This window comes from Malus sylvestris, chromosome 14 (assembly GCF_916048215.2).
Source record: "Malus sylvestris chromosome 14, drMalSylv7.2, whole genome shotgun sequence".
Taxonomy (NCBI): domain Eukaryota; kingdom Viridiplantae; phylum Streptophyta; class Magnoliopsida; order Rosales; family Rosaceae; genus Malus; species Malus sylvestris.
In genome coordinates, this window is record NC_062273.1 from 21,737,120 (window position 1) to 21,757,044 (window position 19,925).

General features: G+C 37.5%; 1 protein-coding gene and 2 pseudogenes across 1 annotated transcript; 2 read left to right on the plus strand and 1 right to left on the minus strand.

Annotated features, from left to right (window-relative positions):
* Positions 1–541: 541 nt before the first annotated feature.
* Positions 542–5,804, plus strand: LOC126599115 (uncharacterized; annotated as a pseudogene).
* A 3,098-nt stretch (positions 5,805–8,902) lies between these two features.
* On the plus strand, positions 8,903–15,110 carry LOC126599567 (ribonuclease TUDOR 2-like). The gene is made up of 17 exons (XM_050265959.1): positions 8,903–9,061; positions 9,525–9,710; positions 9,929–10,003; positions 10,105–10,218; positions 10,310–10,420; positions 10,554–10,760; positions 10,874–11,092; positions 11,167–11,274; positions 11,463–11,633; positions 11,731–11,928; positions 12,027–12,392; positions 12,489–12,719; positions 12,795–12,980; positions 13,066–13,146; positions 13,234–13,428; positions 13,838–14,215; positions 14,555–15,110. Exons 2-17 carry the CDS (start codon positions 9,555–9,557, stop codon positions 14,741–14,743), a joined length of 2,985 nt encoding a protein of 994 aa, XP_050121916.1. The 5' UTR covers positions 8,903–9,061; positions 9,525–9,554; the 3' UTR covers positions 14,744–15,110.
* Positions 15,111–16,342: 1,232 nt separating this feature from the next.
* LOC126599722 (calnexin homolog) lies at positions 16,343–19,289 on the minus strand (annotated as a pseudogene).
* Between the last annotated feature and the right edge of the window lie 636 nt (positions 19,290–19,925).

A 19,925-nucleotide genomic window follows, 5' to 3' on the forward strand; every position in this document is an offset into this window, starting at 1 on the left:
TGAAGTCTAGTTGCTGCTTTGTTAAAATTAGGAGAAAAAACAAGACAAAAGTTGAAAACTAGAAGGAAGTATTGAAGTCGTTTGGCCAAGTGAAGTGTTGAAGTATTGAAGTGTTGAAGTATTGAAGTAATGAAGTATTGAAGTGAAGTATTGAAGTCGTTTGGCCAAAGGGAAAATAAATTTCGTTTTAAATATTCATAATTGTACCCTAATATTGCATGGAAAAACAGGCGAGAACTAATAAAAAATTATGGAAAATTGTCTGTCAGAAAGTTAAGGATCATTTCCCTAATCCTATGTTCAAGTAATAATGTTTTGTCCATTATTTTTTAATTATGTTAAAATTTATGAAGTGAATAAATATTCTGCTATTTTATTAGGACAATGAGAAGAAGAAGAAGAAGAAGAATGAATCCCTTGAAAAGGTCAGTGATATTTCATCCATCCGAAGGGTTTTTGAGTTGTTTGATTCCAACTTCTTCAATGATGCATATTAATTATTATTTACTATTAATTCTGTATTATTATCTGCTTAATTTAGATGCTGGAGATTGTTAAGGGTGCAAAAGAGTTCAATATCCCCACAATCAGAGCCAGCAAAAAGCTAGTTGGTTATGTCCATGGTCTAAAATATCTATAATATCCCGATATTTCCATCGAAATTTCCGTGTTTTTGGACTACCGATATTTTTTTAGACTACCGATATTTCTGATATCATCGATATTTTAGACCTTGCTAAGTCACTCATGTATCTTACCATGCAATGTATAAAGTGTAAAATATTGTACTAATTCATTATATATAAATGATTATGGTGTGTTTAAACTTCTTTCATTAATTACTACATATTTTCTACACTCACAATATTTGCCAGCTCGCTATATAATCAACTTAAATCAGTTATATCTATCATGCAATGCATTTTCTTCCAATTTTTTGTGATAAATTAATAGATAATTGACTAAATAAAAATCCTGCAAAGTTTCAATAAAAATTTCTAAGTTTTTCTTACAATTTATGTGGTTTTTATTCAATTTTTATCGATATCGATAATATCCCGATATTTTCATTGAAATTTCTGTGTTTTTGGACTACCGATATTTTCGATATCATCGATATTTTATATCTTGGTTATGTCAATGGAGGATTGCAAGACCCTTCTGCTTTGATTTTCGTTCCGGATTGGGGCAATGATAAATCACAGCCCTTGAGCACAAAGTTCAATTATCCTTCTCTATCCGGCATTTATAGACCAAAAATGATGATGATATCGCCTTGACTTTTCGTAGCTACTGTTACAAAATTGAGTAAACCACTTCACATTCTTGTTCGTTGCGTGTGTCGTTGTTTACTTTTGTGTTATCCATCGTGTTCGTGTTTATATGTTTTGGCACTTACTTTTTCTAGGAACAACTGTGTCTGATTGTTTATATTGATTGTGTTCTCGATTGTGTTTATATCGTTTTGCACTTGTAGTTGTTATTAGGAAAATTGAGTGAACCATATTAAATTCTCATGTCGTTGTTTATGTAATTGTTAACTTTTGTGTTCACAATGACGTTTATATTGTCTTGCACTAATAGTTGTTGTTACGAAATTGAGTGAATCATGTCAAATCCTTATGTCGAGTATGTGTGTGTGTGATTGTTTAGTTTTGTGTTCATTATCGCATTCGTATCGTTTTTCACTTGTAGCTATTGTTGTGAATTGGACTAAACCACATTAAATTATTGTGTCATTGTGTGTGTGAATACTAAATTTTGTGTTCTTGATCATGTTTATTTTGTTTTGCACTTGTCTTTTTAGGAGATCAAGGACCCGACATCTGAAAAGTTGTTCCTTTTTGCTTTTGCCCCTCTCGCTTTCCCACACATTTACACAATGTGCATGATATATATCTTGAATAATGGGCATCTATCAGGTTCTTCAAATAGGAGAGCTAATAAAGGCGAAGCAAATTACGTCTCTAGAGCTTACCAGAATTTTTATGCAAAGATTGAAGAGGTAATAAGAGTACAGAACTTTAAGACTTAGCTTCATATGTTTGTTGAAATATTCTAGACCTTTGTACATTGATACATTGTGGAAGTAAAACACCAAGTACAATCCTGTTCTTGAGGTTGTGGTTACCTATACTGAAGAATTAGCAAACCAGCAAGCAAAAGACGTCGATGAATTGCTTGCCCGAGGAGTTTATTTGGGTATGATTGTTTTTCTTAATATTTTAATTGCAAACTATCATGTTTCCTACCCTTCGAAATTTGGTATTTAGTTTAGAAAAATCATCTTGAGTAACCTCAGAGTTCCGGGCAGCAATGCGGTGAACCAGAATTACATATTGATTTCTTCTTTAGGTTCTCTCCACGGGATTCCTTATGGATTAAAGGACATAATCTTCATTCCCCACTACAAAACAACATGGGGTTCTATAACTTTCAAAGATCAAGTTCTTGATACCAAAGCCTGGGTGTACAAGAGGTGCTAAACCATTAATGAATCACATACAAATTAAGTTTGTTAAGTGGCATTTTACTACATGTTTATTTTTGAGAAAGTTTTTTATAGGTTGAAGTCTGCTGGAGCAGTTCTTGTCGCAAAGCTTGTTACTGGATCGCTAGCATACGATGACATCTGGTTGGTGGTAGGACAAGGAACCCATGGAATATTGAGGAATTCACAACAGGTTTATCATCTGGTCTTGCTGCCTGCACCTCAGCTGGTGCGTTTCAAATTGAAAGCTGCTCCGATTTTTCATTCCTTGTATCTGTTCCCTGCATTTTTATTTTGTATAATCTGAACTTATTTTAGAAGCATCCAAGGGTGCTCTTGTTTATAATCATAAACTGACAAAGTTGGGAGAGTTGTGAGGAAACGTTTTTGGAATATCTGTTGCTTTAAACAAGAACCTTTTACAGGTAAGGTGCCTTTTGCAATTGGATCCGAAACAGTTGGTTCCATGACTTTACCTGCAGCTCGTTGTGGTGTGGCAGCCTCGCGTCCAACATTTGGTTCTGTTGGTCGAACCGGCGTCATGAGCTTATCCGAAAGCTTGGTATGCAACAATAATAAAACATTTGACCAAGATTTTCTTCTTTAATTTGAAAATTTGAATTAATAATATATTCAAAACCTTAGTCTTTTGCCGGGTTACAGACTTAACCGAGTAATAAGATCTGATTTTAGATTTGTTTTATTAGGATAAGCTTGGTCCTGTCTGTGGAAGTGCTGCAGATTGTGCTGTTGTTTTGGATGCTATTAGAGGGAAGGACCCAGATGACCTATCATCAAGAGACATCCCCCTTGAAGATCCTTTCTCAGTGGACATAACAAAGCTTACTGTCGGATATGTTGACGACGCTGAGATGGAGGTTTGTGGTCTGATTGTAAATTGTATCATTTTTTATTAACTCATTTAACTTGATCATTGTGTAAAATTGTTTGATGGTGTCTCTAGGTTGTTCATGTTCTTGAATCGAAAGGCGTTAATATGGTCCATTTTAAACTCAATTATACCCTTGACTCTGTACAAGGCATTGTAAATTTTATGATGGACATGGATATTGTTCGTCTTGAGGAATATCCAGTGGGGACGTTTCCTGGCCAACGAACACACAGCTCCCCGAGAGGTTGGCGCCGGTTGATATCGTCTATCGGGCTTCTGCTTATTGGCGGGCTGTAAGAGAATGACAGAGTTAATTCTGAAAGATGCCTTTGTAGGGCCTTAGGTGTAGGCCTTGAGGCTCGCAATCAAAATTAACTTTAAGTACCCAGGCGTGCCACTACCATCTTTAGCATAACAAATGTAAAACCGATGTTAAGTTTTATTATATATATATGTCCGAGAGACCAAGTTAGTTATGACATGTGCTTTTGTGGGGCCTTAGGTGTAAGCCTTAAGGCTTCCCGTCAAAACTAACCAAATACTTAAACATATATTGGTTGTTTCATTGTTGCAGAAGTATCACAACCGTTATACTTTAATCGCCCGAGCTCGTAGAGCAGAACGAACTCATATAGGTGCCTTTGTCGGGCCTTAGATATAGGCCTTGAGGCTTCCTATCAGAATTAATTCTATACTCAAGCATTCTGTAGCAATCATGATATAACAGAAGTAAAACTAGAAAATAGGCTAATTACTTGCGCCCCAAGTAACTTCGGACTTCTTGTTATCAAGGACTATCGTGGATGGGTTAAGTCCACATAGGGTTCTTGATTATGCCTTGAGACCAAGGACTTTTAATTTATCAATCTTGTCTGCCCGAATGGTTAGAACTTAGAAGTCTTTTAATCATAAACTGGCTAGAAATAACTTGGATGCAAATGGAAATATACATCATATTACTAGATTTATGAATGAAAGACAAAAACAAAGGAGGTCGGGCAAGGCTGATCGTCTTGCAACTTCCTCTCTTTGTGATTTACAAAGGGTTTGAGTGCTAGAATGGGAGATTGGAAGATGAGTTTACAAGAGGGAATCGATACTACATCAAGATTTAGACAGGGTAGCAAAGCTTTTACAAAGGCTTTCTAGTGAAGGTTGATCCCGAAAGGGATGAAGGCTTGGTGCTAACTACAGCTTCATATGTAAATCTGGCTTGAGCAGAGTTTGTTTGATTGAGTGTTTAATTGAGTGTCCTTGTCTCTGATTTTTCTTCCTCCTTTTATAGACGATTTGGCTTGGTTGCCTGCAGTATTGATTTTGCCCGAATGCATCTGAAGGGTAGTGACTCATCAACTTTTTACTTGTACTGCCATTGTAAAGTACTTTTGGGCTGATTAGCTGGCTGGTCTACACCACTTGACCTCTAGGTAGGTGAGCAAGTGGTTTAAATGATCTGCACTTGGTCGGGAAAAAGGCTCATTCTTTCTTCTGAGCTTCGGCTGGGCCTTGGACTTTTCCTCCTTCTGGACCTTCTTTTGGGCTAACCCATTTTTAACCCAAAGTTCAAGTTTTATCCCAAACAGATATGTTGGCTCACTTTGATGAGTGGCAATGGTCCAGGAAGGATGATGATTACGAATCTCAAAGCCAATGGCCTCCTGAATTGCGTCGTGCACACATATTTCCAGCAGTATGTTTAGGTATTTTGTCTACATGTCATAACTTATATACAATTGTTTGTGATTAAGGTCATTCTACTGTAATTCCAACCGTTAAACTTAATTACAACGTTAGATTAATTACTTGGTTTATAATCTTGTTTTGTTGATTTGGGATATTTAACTGCTACATAATGATTATTTCTAGACACAAAGAGCACTTTATAGATTTGAGATAATTAACCGATGCATAATGCTGAATGATTGTTTCTAGGCACTTAGGGCAAGGGGAAGACTGATTCGGGAAGTGAGAGACAATTTTTCTGTTGATGCCTTCATTGGCGATGCAGCTGATTGGGAGAGAGTTTGTATGGGAAACCTAGTAGGGATGCCTGTAATTGTTGGTCCAGCAGGATTTACCAATATATCTGATCCCCCTTGCAGCAACTGTCTTCAAAAAACAGCAATGACCATTGGCATTTACGCTCCCCCTCATCAAGATCACATTGTGAGTGTTTCCCGTTATCTTGGGGTCCCAACTTTCAAATGCATAATTTGCGATACAATGTTTTAAAAAACAATCCGTAATTATTTTTAAAAACACATCCAACTGAGCCTTTAATTATTTGTAACATATTTTCGTGTGTAGGCTCTAGCATTGGCAATGGCATACCAATCTATGACGGACCACCATAAAAAACGACCTCCGATCAATGATCTTGGACCAAATGACTCTATTTCAATTCCGCCCAAAGTTGCATGATCTCCCACTGTTGCATATTTTTTTGGTCACGTTTATCTTCATTCCTACTTTACAACTCGTATGATGGGAAAAAAAACAAGGTCCATAAAGTATGGGTTGATATGTCTAATCTTATATCTGATGAAACAGTCCCTGGTTTAAGCTGAATTTATACTAATGAAATTTCTTTTAAATTATGATAAAATTAACTCATGTTCACTATGTAAAATTAATGTTAATTATCATAAAGATAAGTTTTATATTAATGTGTCCAATATTTGAGGGGAAGGACTTACATGTATAATGCACCTCTTTGGGCGACTCGGTTGGTTATTGACACAATATCACGTGTAAAATATCTTTATCGGACATCATCTTTGATATGTGATGTAACCATTACGGTGAACCTGATACATACAAGTTTTGTTTGAGAATACTTTTGGACAAAAAATGTGATTCTTTATATAAATTAAAAAAAACATAATAATAATAAGAAAAACATTTGTTTTGATATAGCTAATTATCAGCGGTGTTTCTTCAGATCTATTTGTGCATACTTCCCAAAAATAAATACCAAAAAGCTGAAAATTGTACCTTTGCTTTTCCTCCCTCTCTGCTCTGAATTATGGATAATAATGGAAAGTTTTACAGTGCTTTTTGCTCACACAAAAACAGAAGTGTATCCTTTTAAAATTTATAAAAAATTTAACAGCTTCCTAATTTTAGAAATGGACCCCTAATCAAAATTAAGCAAAAAAAGAAAAATGGAAATTAAAAGTCTCAGAGAAGAAGTACCAGATTTGCATGTGTTGCTACAAAGCAAACGAAACTCAGTTGTGCAGCAGAAGGCCAACCCAGGAAAAAGCACAAGTGCCACTGTCGCCAATTGTCTTTTACCGCGGCAAAATGTACTAGTTCGCTAGATTTCAACCGAGAGTGGTAAGAAAGTTGTACTTCGAGTCTCTGTCGGTGTGTCCCATTGTCCAAGACTATAAATAGGCAGATTTTCCAGGATTAAATGGGTATGCAATTCTGTTAGCCCTGCCTGCACCATTAAAATGGTAAAAACGGGGTTTTCCATTTTTTGCATAAATAAAACTTTCATTTGCAAATATTTGTAAGTTTACCCCCTTTTTTTCTTGGATTTTTCGAAAGAAAGATTTTTACTTACAAGGACAACGACGATTTTTAATTTAATACAAAGAGGAAATTGTTTAGAATTCAATTTCAAAGAAGATAAATTAACATGAGTGTGGCAGAAGCTGAAAAAGAATGTTGAAATCATCTCTCTTTAGAAAAGTGCAGGTCCTTTATCAACGGTTTTATCGTTAATTACGACAAGTAATTGGATCTTATACTTGTCGTTTAATTTGGTCCTCCAAACATCATGTCTCATTATAATAATTTTGTCGAATTTTTTCCTTGAATTAACCACTCTCGGAATTTGACATAAAAGATTGAAGTAGGACACGTAACGTATTTAAGAGCAACCCATTATAGGATAAAAAGACATCTTAAGTTCTGTAAATTTAATACAGATGCAATCATTATATTTTAAAAAGAAAGGGGAATTCACAAATCTTTGGGATTCGCATAGCTAGCAACAAAAAGCAAGATATTGTGTCAAAATTTATTTCCTAAATGGATCAGGATTATGATAGGTAAAAAGTTGGACATGTGACAAATGATATTGTTAATTATAAAAATTGAGAGGGAAATGATTATTGAAATTGAGCTCAATTGAATTCACTCTCCTCAGACTGTGACAATGAGGTCTGAAGTGGGACAAATAACGTTGTTGATCATATAAAATGAGAGAGACTTGGGTCATTTAAAGTAACTCTTCTCGGGGGGTGTGTTAGAGAGAATTACATGATTATAGATAACGTATCAAAAAGTAATCAGTTACATGATAAAATGCTAAGTTATGTAAAGTTAATACACAAAAGATAGTTATCTCGTAAAAGAAAAGGGAATCTTCGACTCTTTAGAAAAACCTACATAACAATAAAAGGTGAGATAACGTGTCAAAATTTATTTCTTAGACGAATCATGATTTCCAATCACTTAGATAAAAGTTTGTTTCTATATGATGTAACCAAAATAAAATTCTTGTATTGTTTATTAGTGCTTTGCTTTTTCCTTTTTGTAGCTTTTGGCTTTACGTTACGTTTTATTACTTACTTGTGTTCATAGTTAGTAAAATAAAACGGGTATATTATGTGAGAAATACATATGTGTATTATACGATAACTTCGTTAAAAAAATGTTTTGAAAATCGGTCATTTTTCTTAAAATTTCAGTTTATTTATTTATTTTCATTAATATGTTATAATAAGTATAGAATCCGTGAATTTTATATGTTTTATTAAAAAAATATATGTCAAAATGAACGTGTATTAATATTTATGTTCGCATATAATACATGTATAGTACTTTGAAGTTATAAAACGTGCAACTTAACGAATCTTTCAAATGCGTACGAAAAACAAAAATATTTTTAAAAAATATGTTCATACGAGTATAATACATTAATTTACTAACTATTTTAGTGTTTGTTAAGTATATATACGAGAGTTGGTGACGTCTTTTATTGAGTAATGAGTTAAAATTAAATTTCGTGGAGGAGCGGAAAACAAGGGGTGCCAAAAATATAACATAAGAAAAGTGGGCCGTTTAATTTGGGATAAAGATTGTCTGCCCTCCTTGTTCTCGTGCTCTCCTGTTTTGTGTGGTCACGGTTAAGCCATGTCAACATTTTATATTGTTTTTTTTATAGAGATAATAAGACAAAAATGAATAGTAATATAAAATGTTAACGTGGTTTAACCGTGATCACACAAATACGAAAATACGGGAACAAGGAGGGCAGACAATCCTTGTCCTTTTAATTTGTCCTAATCCGTGTCAGAACCTTTGGGGATTAGAATTTACATCCAGATAGATTCTGTAATTCCACATTTCCCCTCTCAAAATAACTAATTACCTAATTAGTAATAATCTGAAATGGAAAGGGTAAGAAATTCAGACCACCGTGGCATGTTGGGTAATTTCGACCCAAAACGCGGGGTATAAATATAAACGTATTGCTGGATGCAGAGCTCGCCATCGTTCCCCTATATATATGCAACACTTCTGAAAGCCATAGCGAAATATCTTCTCTCTGTTTCGCTTTCGTCTTGATCCCGCCGCTCGACGACGCCGTTTCGACGACCCCAAGGATCCGATAGAACGCGTCAGCCCGGATAGATCCGAATAGCCTGATCCGATCCAGCTTGGTAATCTCTCTTTCTATCGCATTCGCAGATCTCTCTGGCTTGAAAATTTTGCTTCGGATCATTTAATCGGATTGTTATTGTTTGCATTACGCGGAATTAAGAAGTTTTGAGGGAAAACTGTTTGGTTTTGCAATCTGCGATTGATTGATGGATCTTGTGACTCGAATGGTTAATTCTGCTGTTTTTTGTCATGTCGTATTCGATATGTCGTTGTCATATTGATGCATGTCTTTGTTGGTGTGGGATTTGGATCTGAATGTTGACGTTCTGGTACGGATTTGATTGTTGGTGTTTGTAAAGATTGTGGCTTTGCATGCTGGGTTGGAGAGATATTTAGTGTTCACAGTGATTTGGTGATTAAAATTTAATTGGGTTGTGGCTTTTTTGAAATTTAATTGGGTTGTGTTGTTTGGAATTTAATTGGGTTTTTGTTGATGGGATTATTTGGATTTTGGTGGTGTAGATCTCGATTAAAATTTAGAAGGCTGTTGAGATGGCTTCATCAACAGCTTCCACAGGATGGTACAGAGGGAGAGTGAAGGCTGTGCCTTCAGGGGACTCCTTGGTCGTCATGGCCCTCACAGCCAACAAGGCCGGACCTCCACCCGAAAGAACCATCACTCTGTCGTCACTTATGGCTCCGAAACTGGTAAAATGAATAACATCCCTTGTCTTTCATCTGCCTATGTATTTTTATTTGGTGTATGCATTGAATTGTTGTAAATTCTTGGTCTTTTCCAGCATTTGAGAATTATAATAACAGATTATGGTTCTGTTTTAGCTTAATTTTTTGCTATTGATCACGGAGTAGATTGATCGCTGACATTTTTTAATGGTTTTTTGCTATTGTGATGTTTTTATTGCTAGGCTCGTAGAGATGGCCAGGATGAACCATTTGCATGGGGCAGCAGGGAGTTTCTGAGAAAACTCTGCATAGGAAAGGTGCTTATTTTATATACGTTATTGTGCTTTATTATCTCAATACTAGTCATCTTTGATAATAATGTGCATGATGCATCCACCTCATTATATTTTTCAAACAGGAGGTGGCTTTCAGAGTGGACTATGTTGTACAACAGATAGGGCGTGAATTCGGCTCGGTTTTCCTTGGTGACAAGAATCTTGCTATGCTGGTTGTTGCTGAAGGCTGGGCAAAGGTAGTTATCTTTTCAACTACCTTTTCATTTCTATTGGTTGCTGATTTTTTATTTATTTCTAATGGCTGTAAGCTGAATCCTGTTTGTGCAGGTCAAGGAGGGTAAGCAAGGTCCACAGAAAGCAGAAGCGAGTCCTTACATTGCAGAGCTGCTACGTCTCCAAGAGCAAGCTAGGACTGAGGGCCTTGGTCTTCATAGCAAGGTTTGCACTTAAATTATTTTCCTCCTTTTTTCTTATATTGTACATCTAACATGTTGCAGTATGTTGAAAGTTGACGTCAAACTCGTTCTGTATTTGAGGACATGAAATATGATTATTTTGTTGATAATAACAGGTTCCTGGTGCTGGTGAAGCATCCAAAAGGAATCTACCTCCCTCTGCTATTGGGAATGCCAGCAACTTAGATGCTGTGAGTCTGTTGGCTGAAAATAAGGGCAGGTCAATGGAATGTATTGTCGAGCAGGTTCGTGATGGAAGCACAGTTAGGGCCTACTTGCTTCCGGATTTTCAGTTTGTCCAAGTATTCGTTGCAGGAATTCAGGTGTGCATTCTTTCTTCAATCTGGACACGTACGTATAAGATTTTGTTCATATCTGATTTTTACTCAGAAAGTAATAACATGTATATATAACATAAGTTCTCTCTTCCAATTAGGCCCCATCGGTGGGAAGGAGACCTGTTACATCAGACATTGTTGCTGAACCAGAAACAACTTCCAATAAAACAAATGGAGATGTTTCTTCTGAACCTCGAGGACCTCTAACTTCTGCTCAAAGGATTTTAGCTTCAACAGCATCGTCTGTTGAAGTTTCTGCTGATCCATTTGCATTGGAAGCTAAACATTTTACAGAAATTCGTGTGTTGCATAGAGATGTAAGCAACTTTCTATTGCAGGTTATCTTGGACGTTGTTATTACAATCTTATCAATATTGTGATCGATTTATAGGTCCGCATCGTTCTGGAAGGCAATGACAAGTTCAGTAATTTGATTGGGTCAGTATATTACTCCGATGGGGACTCGGCAAAAGACTTGGCCCTCGAGCTTGTTGAAAATGTAAGAGCTTAAACTGTGTAGTATTTCAAATTTAACATTATTGATGACTAATGTTTTCCTATCGCTGACTGTTGAAATATTTTATGGCATGCTTTCAATCTTTCCATGCAGCTTCTTGCATGCTCTATTGTCAGATCTCTCAGGCCCATATCTAGGGCATACTGACAATCTTCAAACCTTTTGTTTAGGGTTATGCAAAGTACGTTGAATGGAGTGCAACCACGTTGGAAGATGATGTGAAGCGGCGGCTGAAGACTGCAGAGCTTCAAGCGAAAAAAAGCAAGTTGAGGATTTGGACAAACTACACACCCCCTCCTACAAATTCAAAGGCAATTCATAACCAGAATTTCACTGGAAAGGTAGTATGTAATGTTAGTTATGGTTATGTTTGTTTATCACAACATAATGATTTGTCCTATAATATATACTCATGTAATTGATTTTTCTTTCTTCCAGGTTGTGGAGGTTGTAAGCGGGGACTGCGTGATTGTTGCTGATGATTCTGTTCCATTTGGCAGTCCACTAGCAGAGAGGCGAGTTAATCTTTCAAGTATTAGGTGTCCGAAAATGGGCAATCCTCGTAGGGAAGAAAAGCCGGCTCCATATGCCCGTGAAGCCAAAGAGTTCCTGAGAACACGCCTTATTGGACGTCAAGTATGAGATTAGTTTTGAGTCACTGTTTTCTTCATCATAGAAGTCTCTCTTTTAATTTCAAATAATTTCAATATATTTCCATTTGGCATGTTTTGTAGGTAAATGTTCAAATGGAGTATTCAAGGAAGGTCGTCCCTGGAGAGGGAGCTGCACCTACTTCTGGACCTGCCGATTCAAGGGTAATGGATTTTGGAACAGTTTTCCTTGCATCTCCTACTAAGGCTGAGGGTGATGACGCCCCAGCACCTGCTTCATCTGCGCCTGCCAGTCAGCAGGCTGGTGTGAATGTTGCTGAGTTGGTGGTTTCACGTGGCTTTGGCACTGTTATTAGACATCGAGATTTTGAGGAGAGATCAAACTATTATGATGCCCTTATGTCAGCAGAAACACGTGCTACTGCTGGAAAGAAAGGAATACATTCTACCAAGGAACCTCCAGTCATGCACATTACAGACTTGACAGTGGTGAGTAATAAAATAATTCAATCATTCCTTACTTAATTGATGTGTCTAACTGTCAGTATACAATTTCACTCATTCCTTAATTGATGTCTCTAACAGGCATCAGCAAAGAAAGCCAGGGACTTCTTTCCATTCTTACAGAAAAGGAGGAAAATTCCTGCTGTTGTGGAATATGTCCTCAGTGGGCATCGTTTTAAATTATTGATTCCCAAGGAAACATGCAGCATTGCCTTCGCATTCTCTGGTGTCAGATGTCCTGGTCGTGAGGAGCCATATTCAGACGAAGCAATTGCGCTCATGAGGCGAAGAATTATGCAGAGAGATGTTGAGGTAATCTCATTTAACATTCAATTCTCGTTGCCACTTGGTTATGTTCTAGCGTTGATAAAATTATGTCTTTTATAGATTGAAGTCGAGACTGTTGATAGAACCGGGACCTTCTTGGGATCTTTATGGGAGTCAAAGACCAATGTGGCGGTTGCCCTTGTTGAAGCTGGCCTTGCAAAATTTCAAAATTCTTTTGGCGGTGAAATCCCTGATGGGCACCTTCTTGAAAAAGCTGAGGAATCTGCGAAAAAGAAGAAACTGAAAGTATGTGAAGCAACATACCTACATTATTACAGCTGTCTTCCTGGTAACTATGCTAATTTACATTATTTTTTTTTTCTTTTTGCAGATCTGGGAGAACTATGTTGAAGGAGAGGAGGTTCCCAACGGTTCAGCCGTTGACAACACGAAACAGAAAGAAGTGCTAAAGGTACCTGGAATGCAATTGGATTTTATTATTTCCCATTCTATGTATTATAAAATGCTGAGGAATATCTATCTTGTTCCTTACTTTCAGGTAGCGGTGACAGAGGTTTTGGGAAGCGGTAAATTTTATGTTCAGACAGTTGGGGATCAGAAAATTGCCTCAATTCAGCAACAGCTTTCATCTTTGAATCTTCAAGAAGCTCCCGTAATTGGTGCTTATAATCCTAAGAAGGGTGACATTGTCCTTGCTCAGTTTAGTGCAGATAATTCTTGGAACCGCGCAATGGTGAGTTACAACCTGAATCGTCAGTTTTATATTCCAATTGTAATAAATATTTTTAATCTTCTTGAGTTATTTTAGTCCATAAGCATACATTTTTTGCCTTTCATCCCTTCCCCATTTTGAAAATAATAAAAATGTTAATGTGTTGTGAATTTATATACGTCTGCTAGCAATTTTTCCAAGGAAAAGAGTGGCTGGATGATAAAAACATAGCAGATGATAATCATATTCCCTTGATGAACTCTTTAGATTTATCCCTAGGCTTTTATTTCCAGGAAAATTAATAATCTTATCATCTGGCATTAAGGTATAGGTTTCTCTATTTTCATAAAAGGCAAGTCTGATTATGTGACTTGTACACTGAGTCTTTATAATTTCAAATTATTTAATTTGTGTATTTCTTCATGCAAAGATTGTCAATGCACCTCGAGGAGCTGTGGAATCCCCTAAAGACAAGTTTGAAGTTTTCTACATGGATTATGGTAACCAAGAGGTTGTCCCTTACAGTCAGATACGGCCTCTTGACCCTTCGGTTTCCTCTGCACCCGGTCTTGCTCAATTATGCAGCCTTGCTTACGTTAAAGTCCCGGGCTTGGAGGAGGACTTTGGTCAAGAAGCAGCAGAGTATTTAAGTGAGCACGCATTAAACAGTGCCAAAGAATTTAGGGCCATGATTGAGGAAAGGGATCTTTCAGGGGGAAAAGTTAAGGGTCAGGGGACCGGGCCAGTGCTTCTTGTGACTCTTGTCGCTGTGGATACTGAGATCAGCTTGAATGCCGCCATGCTTCAGGTTTGAGTTATAGCTCTTTTTTCTATTTAGTTTTGAATCTCATCTTTTAAATTCTTTCCTGCTGCCCATCACAATCCTACCCACACAAAATCTGCGTGTATATGTTGTCCCTCGGGGACATATATAATCAGTTTTACTCGGAAACAATCTGTTGTGAACTTATAAGTAATGTTTAATTTGTGATCAAGTATACAATAAAACATCGATGAATTCATGCTTCTGTCAAACAGAACCCTCATCATGTTATATAAATATGTAATGCTTGTCTGAATCTTTTTAAACTTCTTTTTTCGTAATGTCTTTCTGAATGTCATCTGTTTAAATTTGTGGAATTTTCAGGAAGGACTTGCAAGGCTAGAGAAAATGAAGAAACGTGAAACCAAGGAGAGGAAGACTGCAATCGAGAACTTGGAAAAGTTCCAGGAAGAAGCAAGGACTGATAGGCGGGGGATGTGGCGCTACGGAGACATCCAGTCCGATGATGAGGACGTTCCTCCGGTTAGGAAGGCCGCTGCTGGCAAGCGATGAATATACAGTAATAGTAATAGTGACGGAAGATAAGTTACAAAAACAACTCCGACGTAAGACGAGTTTAATTTATAGCATATATCATATGCTTTTCAGAGTAAGAGAGGGAAAGAAAGAAGAAAAAAGGAACGTTATGTTGTTGCAGTTAAAGTTTTGTTTCCGGTCTGCGGATTCTGTTGTTTTTTTGGATGAGAGGGAACAATTTTTTTGCAAAATTCGAATAAGGTAAAACTCTACCCCATGTGTTGTTCAGTCTCTCTTTTGAGGCCAGCATAGACAATTTTGTGCGTCCACCAAAAGCTTAACATTTAGTTACTGTCTTGTATTTATAAATTTTTTTCGGTATACAACGGTACATTTCGAAAAAGCTTTCCTGCAGCAAACATTAACTGTTTGGAGCTGTTTGTGTGTGTGGCTTCTATTATTATTATTGATTGACGTGTGTTAAGTTTATGATAATAAGGGTTAAGGAGTGTTAAGTTTATCAACATTTGTCAATGAGTGATAAAAGCCAGAGAGAGGCCATGACCCTTAATACGGATTTGACTACTTCAACTGTTTACCGAATACGTTAGTGAGATTGGTTGATTGTGTTCGAATACAACGCTGTATTATCGGTGATATACCATCGAACAACCAATTGCTTCTATTTTTTTCCGGCGTCCTGTATTAATGAGAAGATGTTGCCAATGAGAAAATTTTCATTGACCGGAACACTGGATGGTACACTACATGTTTTTATACATGAAAAACTTTATTTTTTAAGTTAATAACTTTTTAACACACATGTCTCACTATTTGTATAGTGACACGTGATATCATTTCATGTTTCGGTCACACTAAAAAACTTCCTGTTACCAAGGCCTACCTTCTCTGATTGGGCCTACCTTCTCTGATTGGGAAAAGAATTCGTCGAGGAGAAATGAGTTTGGGAATCCCTAACTCGCTAGGAGGAAGATTTTTGGTGGCAGAAATGGTGGCTCTTGGTGATGCTTAAAATTTGCTACTCATAAATTTGGTCATTGATGCTATCTTGGGTTATTGAGTGTTATATAGGTCTCAAGAATTCCATCCTATAAAATGGCATAAACCGTTGTGAAATGCCTTAGTATAAGTTGGCCTTAGATTACTTGTAGGAAACTAGATATACGGACAATCGTAGTTGAACGTATAGCTAGTAATAAATAACATTTTTATGGTGTCCTTATTGAGATAAAATTCTGATTCCGCCACTAATTATGAATATGTTTACAACAACTTTCTTTTTTTTCTCCTTCATTTAGATGTGTTCGTAAGTAAACACTAAGCCCACTTTCCAAATCCTCAAAAATCGCAAAAGCTTTCTATCAAATAAATGATTTGATATTTAGCATCTAATCTCACATCTTCCTTTAAATTACCCTAATTACCCTAACAAACAACACCTAGAGGCCCCTTCTCTGAATCCCCTATTATTCCTCCTTGTCTTTCATCTGTCTGTCTTCCGTAGTTTAGGTTAGGAATAGATTAGAATATAGCTTAACTACGGATAAAGAAGAGATTAGAATATCGCTCGAACAAATAAAAACACGTACTATCATAGACTTGCAATCATCATGCTGTCAAAGAAATTCTTTTGTTTTGGTCATTAGAATATCGCTTAATAGATGCGTCATTTACACTCCTCATGCATTTTAAGTGTTTCAACATAAAGGGCTAAAAGAACAAAAGAAAAGAAAAATATTGCCAACATTCATGAATAACCTACAAAAACATACTAAGGCTCAAAATTTGAAGATGACGGAAGTGAAAACTGCCATCGGTGGCTTCCTCTTACTTCTCCGCCTCAGTTTTCACGCCTGGTCGTTGTCCTTCTGCGAGGAGCAGCGGCTCCTTCCTTCTCGCTCTCAGATGAAGTACCTTCATTCTCCTTCTCCTTCTCATCTTCCTTAGCTGCTGCTGAGCTGCTGCTTGAAGCAGCGGTGGCTCCGGTGGTTTTCTTCTCAACTCTTGCCTGCACAAAGAGAAAGCAACATTTAGCAACAACTACTTCATTAGCAACATCACTAGCAACAACTACTTCATTAGGAGTTTTTGAGGGCCTTCAACGCTCACAGGTTTCTTCCCGCCAAAGAGTAGCTTGACGAATACGGTGAAGATGATCACCACAATGGCAACAAGGATGCCAACGGTAAGATTTGGTTGTTGCTCTGCCTTCTCAATGAGATCCTGCACAAAACAAGCTTGGATTTTAGGTTGCGTTCCAGAAAATCACCTTCGAAACAGATAATAAACGAAAGACTGATGACTTACAATGATCTTAGACTTGTGGGAATTTAAAAAGGGAAGATCTGCGACTGTGTATAGGAGGTCAAATATTTTCTTCTGCAGGAAATAAAAACACGATTATCAGTAACTGTTCAAAGTATCCATCATATAAATTCCATTAGACAACAGCAAGAACTGATAAGATGCAAAATATTTACCTGGAAAGTAACAAGGAACCCTTCAGCGCCCTGAACATCTTCCTCTTCCTTCGCCTTCTCCTTCTCAACTTCAAATTTTGGTTTCCAAGTGGTCTCTCTGTATGCTTGTGCAACTTTCTCGTCTTTCGCTATCAAAATGTTGTCAAACAATATACCATCTTGCATTGTCCAGATCTCAATGCCAACAGCAGCGATAGGCTCAAAGTTGGGTTTGTCAGCTTCAAAGTAGCTGGGGTTTGGAATCTCCTGAGGCTTCCAGATACCCTTGTAACTGGGGTTATCGATGAGTGGAGCATGCCATTTTCCCTTGTAAGCTGGGTTTCTCTTCATTGGCTTCTTCCATTCGCCACAACCAGGGGCTGTCACACACTTCGGGTTATCGATCCTTGGGGCTTCCCATTCACCATCCTCCTCATCATCCCAATCTTCTGGTTTTGTGGCATCGGGATCATCTATCTCCTCAGGCTCATCATCCAACCATCCTTCGGGTTTCTCTGCTTCTTCATCAACAATTTCCATTGGGGCGTCCTCATCCCAATCCTCTGGCTTAACGGCATTTGGGTCTGGAATTTTGGCTCTCTCATCCCAGTCCTCAGGCTTCTTATCCTCTGGATCAGGGATTGTCTTGGTAGGAAGAAGAGGTGGCATAAAATCATCAGCTGATAGGAAATTCGCCTTCTTCTTCTCTTCTCCATCAACCAGAATTACCAACTCGTTATTTGGTTTCAGAATGGCAGTGTACACATGAGTGAGTTTGTCAGATGGGACAGAGGGTGGAGTCGTCAAATGGTGTTCAACGTACTCTCCGCTCTTGGGGTTCTTGTGCTTGAAAATGAAGTGAACCTTGTTTGTGAGCCCACATTTGTCAGGTCCAAACATGATCGAATAAGGAGACTCATTGTCAAATATCTTAGGCTCCCATCCAGCCTCCTGGGGTCGAAGGTATTTCAGATAGGCACCACCACATTCAAGCCCGTTCTGGAGACGAGTCTCAAATTGGAGAACAATAGTTCCATCATTCAGACTCTCAGGCTTCTCAAGCTCCTTCACTATTGCGTACTTCTTGGCCTTCTCACTCACAAGAAGCCCGTAATCCTCATGACCCTCACTCTTCGAGTGGCTCCACACACCTAAAAGCAAATCAGACGTCACTATAAGCTTGCAACTCCAAATACGGCAACAAACATCCCAAAATCATGATCAATGAGCTAGAATTGTCAGATTTTATGAGCAAGGGACATAAAAATTTCGTATCTAATTCAAGTCCATTACGATTCATAAAAGCCATACGTTTGCACAACAAGATCCGATCACACAATAAACAATTCCATGAAAACAGAAGGATACATTACTGTAGTGATCTCACTCTGCATGCTACATATTGTCCTCCAAAAGGTACAATATTTCGCATCATAGGGATTTGTACGGTTGCTTAATAGTTCACTTAGCTATTAGCTTAATAGTTTACCAAATGATTATTTCTGTCACAAAAGCAATATTCTAACTAATCTAATCTACAGGGTGGTGGATTCGAACTCGGGCACAGCGTGCCGTGACCAACTGACCTAATCCGCATCTGCGTTAACACAATTATTCAAGTTTAACATACAAGGAAACCATTAAATACTCAGATCGATCGATCACACAACCATCCAATAACTACAGACACATACAAACATTCACATACACACAAATATATATTCCTTTTTCTCTGAAATTAGAAAGAAAGAACGGACCTTGGTACTCTTCCTTGCTGGAAACGACCCATCGGCCTTCGAATGGGTTATCAAACGAGTCGTAAAACACCTAAATTCACAAATCAATCGAAATTCGTAAGGAATTGTGATTCAAATCTGAGATTCAAAGCATGAAATTGCAATTACAGATTGAGACGATGCAAATTACCGTATCGTCGGAAGCAGATAGCTGCTGAAATGCAAAGCAAGCTGCGAGCACCAGCAGAACACCAGCGCGAACCTTAACCATCTCTCTCTTTCTCCCTATCGCTCGTCCAAGTTCTTTGACAACTCCTCTCTCTGGGAAATAGAGTACTGAGACTTGTACATATAGATCTGTACAACACTGCCTTCGACTTGCGTCGGCCAATCAAATCACGTGCCACGTTGAATGGACCAATGATATCCGGCCACGTAAACATTTGACGCATCGTTGCGTCCCTTGCGAGTTTCGACCTTTTTGGTTCCGTTCTTTCTCGTGACTGGGCCGGGTCAAGCCCAAATAATTATTCACCCGGCTAAATTGAATTTCTCTCTTCTTATTTGGTTTTATCTTTTATTGTATGAATTTTTTTTTTTCGTAGACGGGGGATATAACATGAGGATTTTCAGAAGGTTATCCATTTTAGTACTACTTTCTTCTAAACTTACTTAATTTCGATGTTCTAATAGAATCCGATATTTGTGAGTTCTCTTTCTATTATGTCTTTTTTTTCGTACGAGAAGGGGAATACGAGCTTTGGCTGTCTTTTTGTTTAAAGTGATAATATGATAACCAACTAAAGTAATGGAACGAATAATGTTTTTTTAATCAAAGAAATTATACAAATAACGTTAGAGAGACTCAGGTTCGCTCCATTTTTTATTATCCATAAAAATTGTCAAATAGATTGTTATTTTCAACTGCTTTAACTAATTACATGATTTGATGATTGGCATGCTAAGCAACAATTCATCGTCATAATTAATGTAATAATTACA

Coding starts and splice junctions, on each gene's coding strand:
- LOC126599567 (XM_050265959.1), top strand. CDS start 9,555: ATGGCTTCATCAACAGCTTCCACAGGATGGTACAGAGGGAGAGTGAAG. Junction 11,093..11,166: donor TTCGTGTGTTGCATAGAGAT/GTAAGCAACTTT, acceptor ATCGATTTATAG/GTCCGCATCGTTCTGGAAGG. Junction 13,429..13,837: donor ATTCTTGGAACCGCGCAATG/GTGAGTTACAAC, acceptor CTTCATGCAAAG/ATTGTCAATGCACCTCGAGG.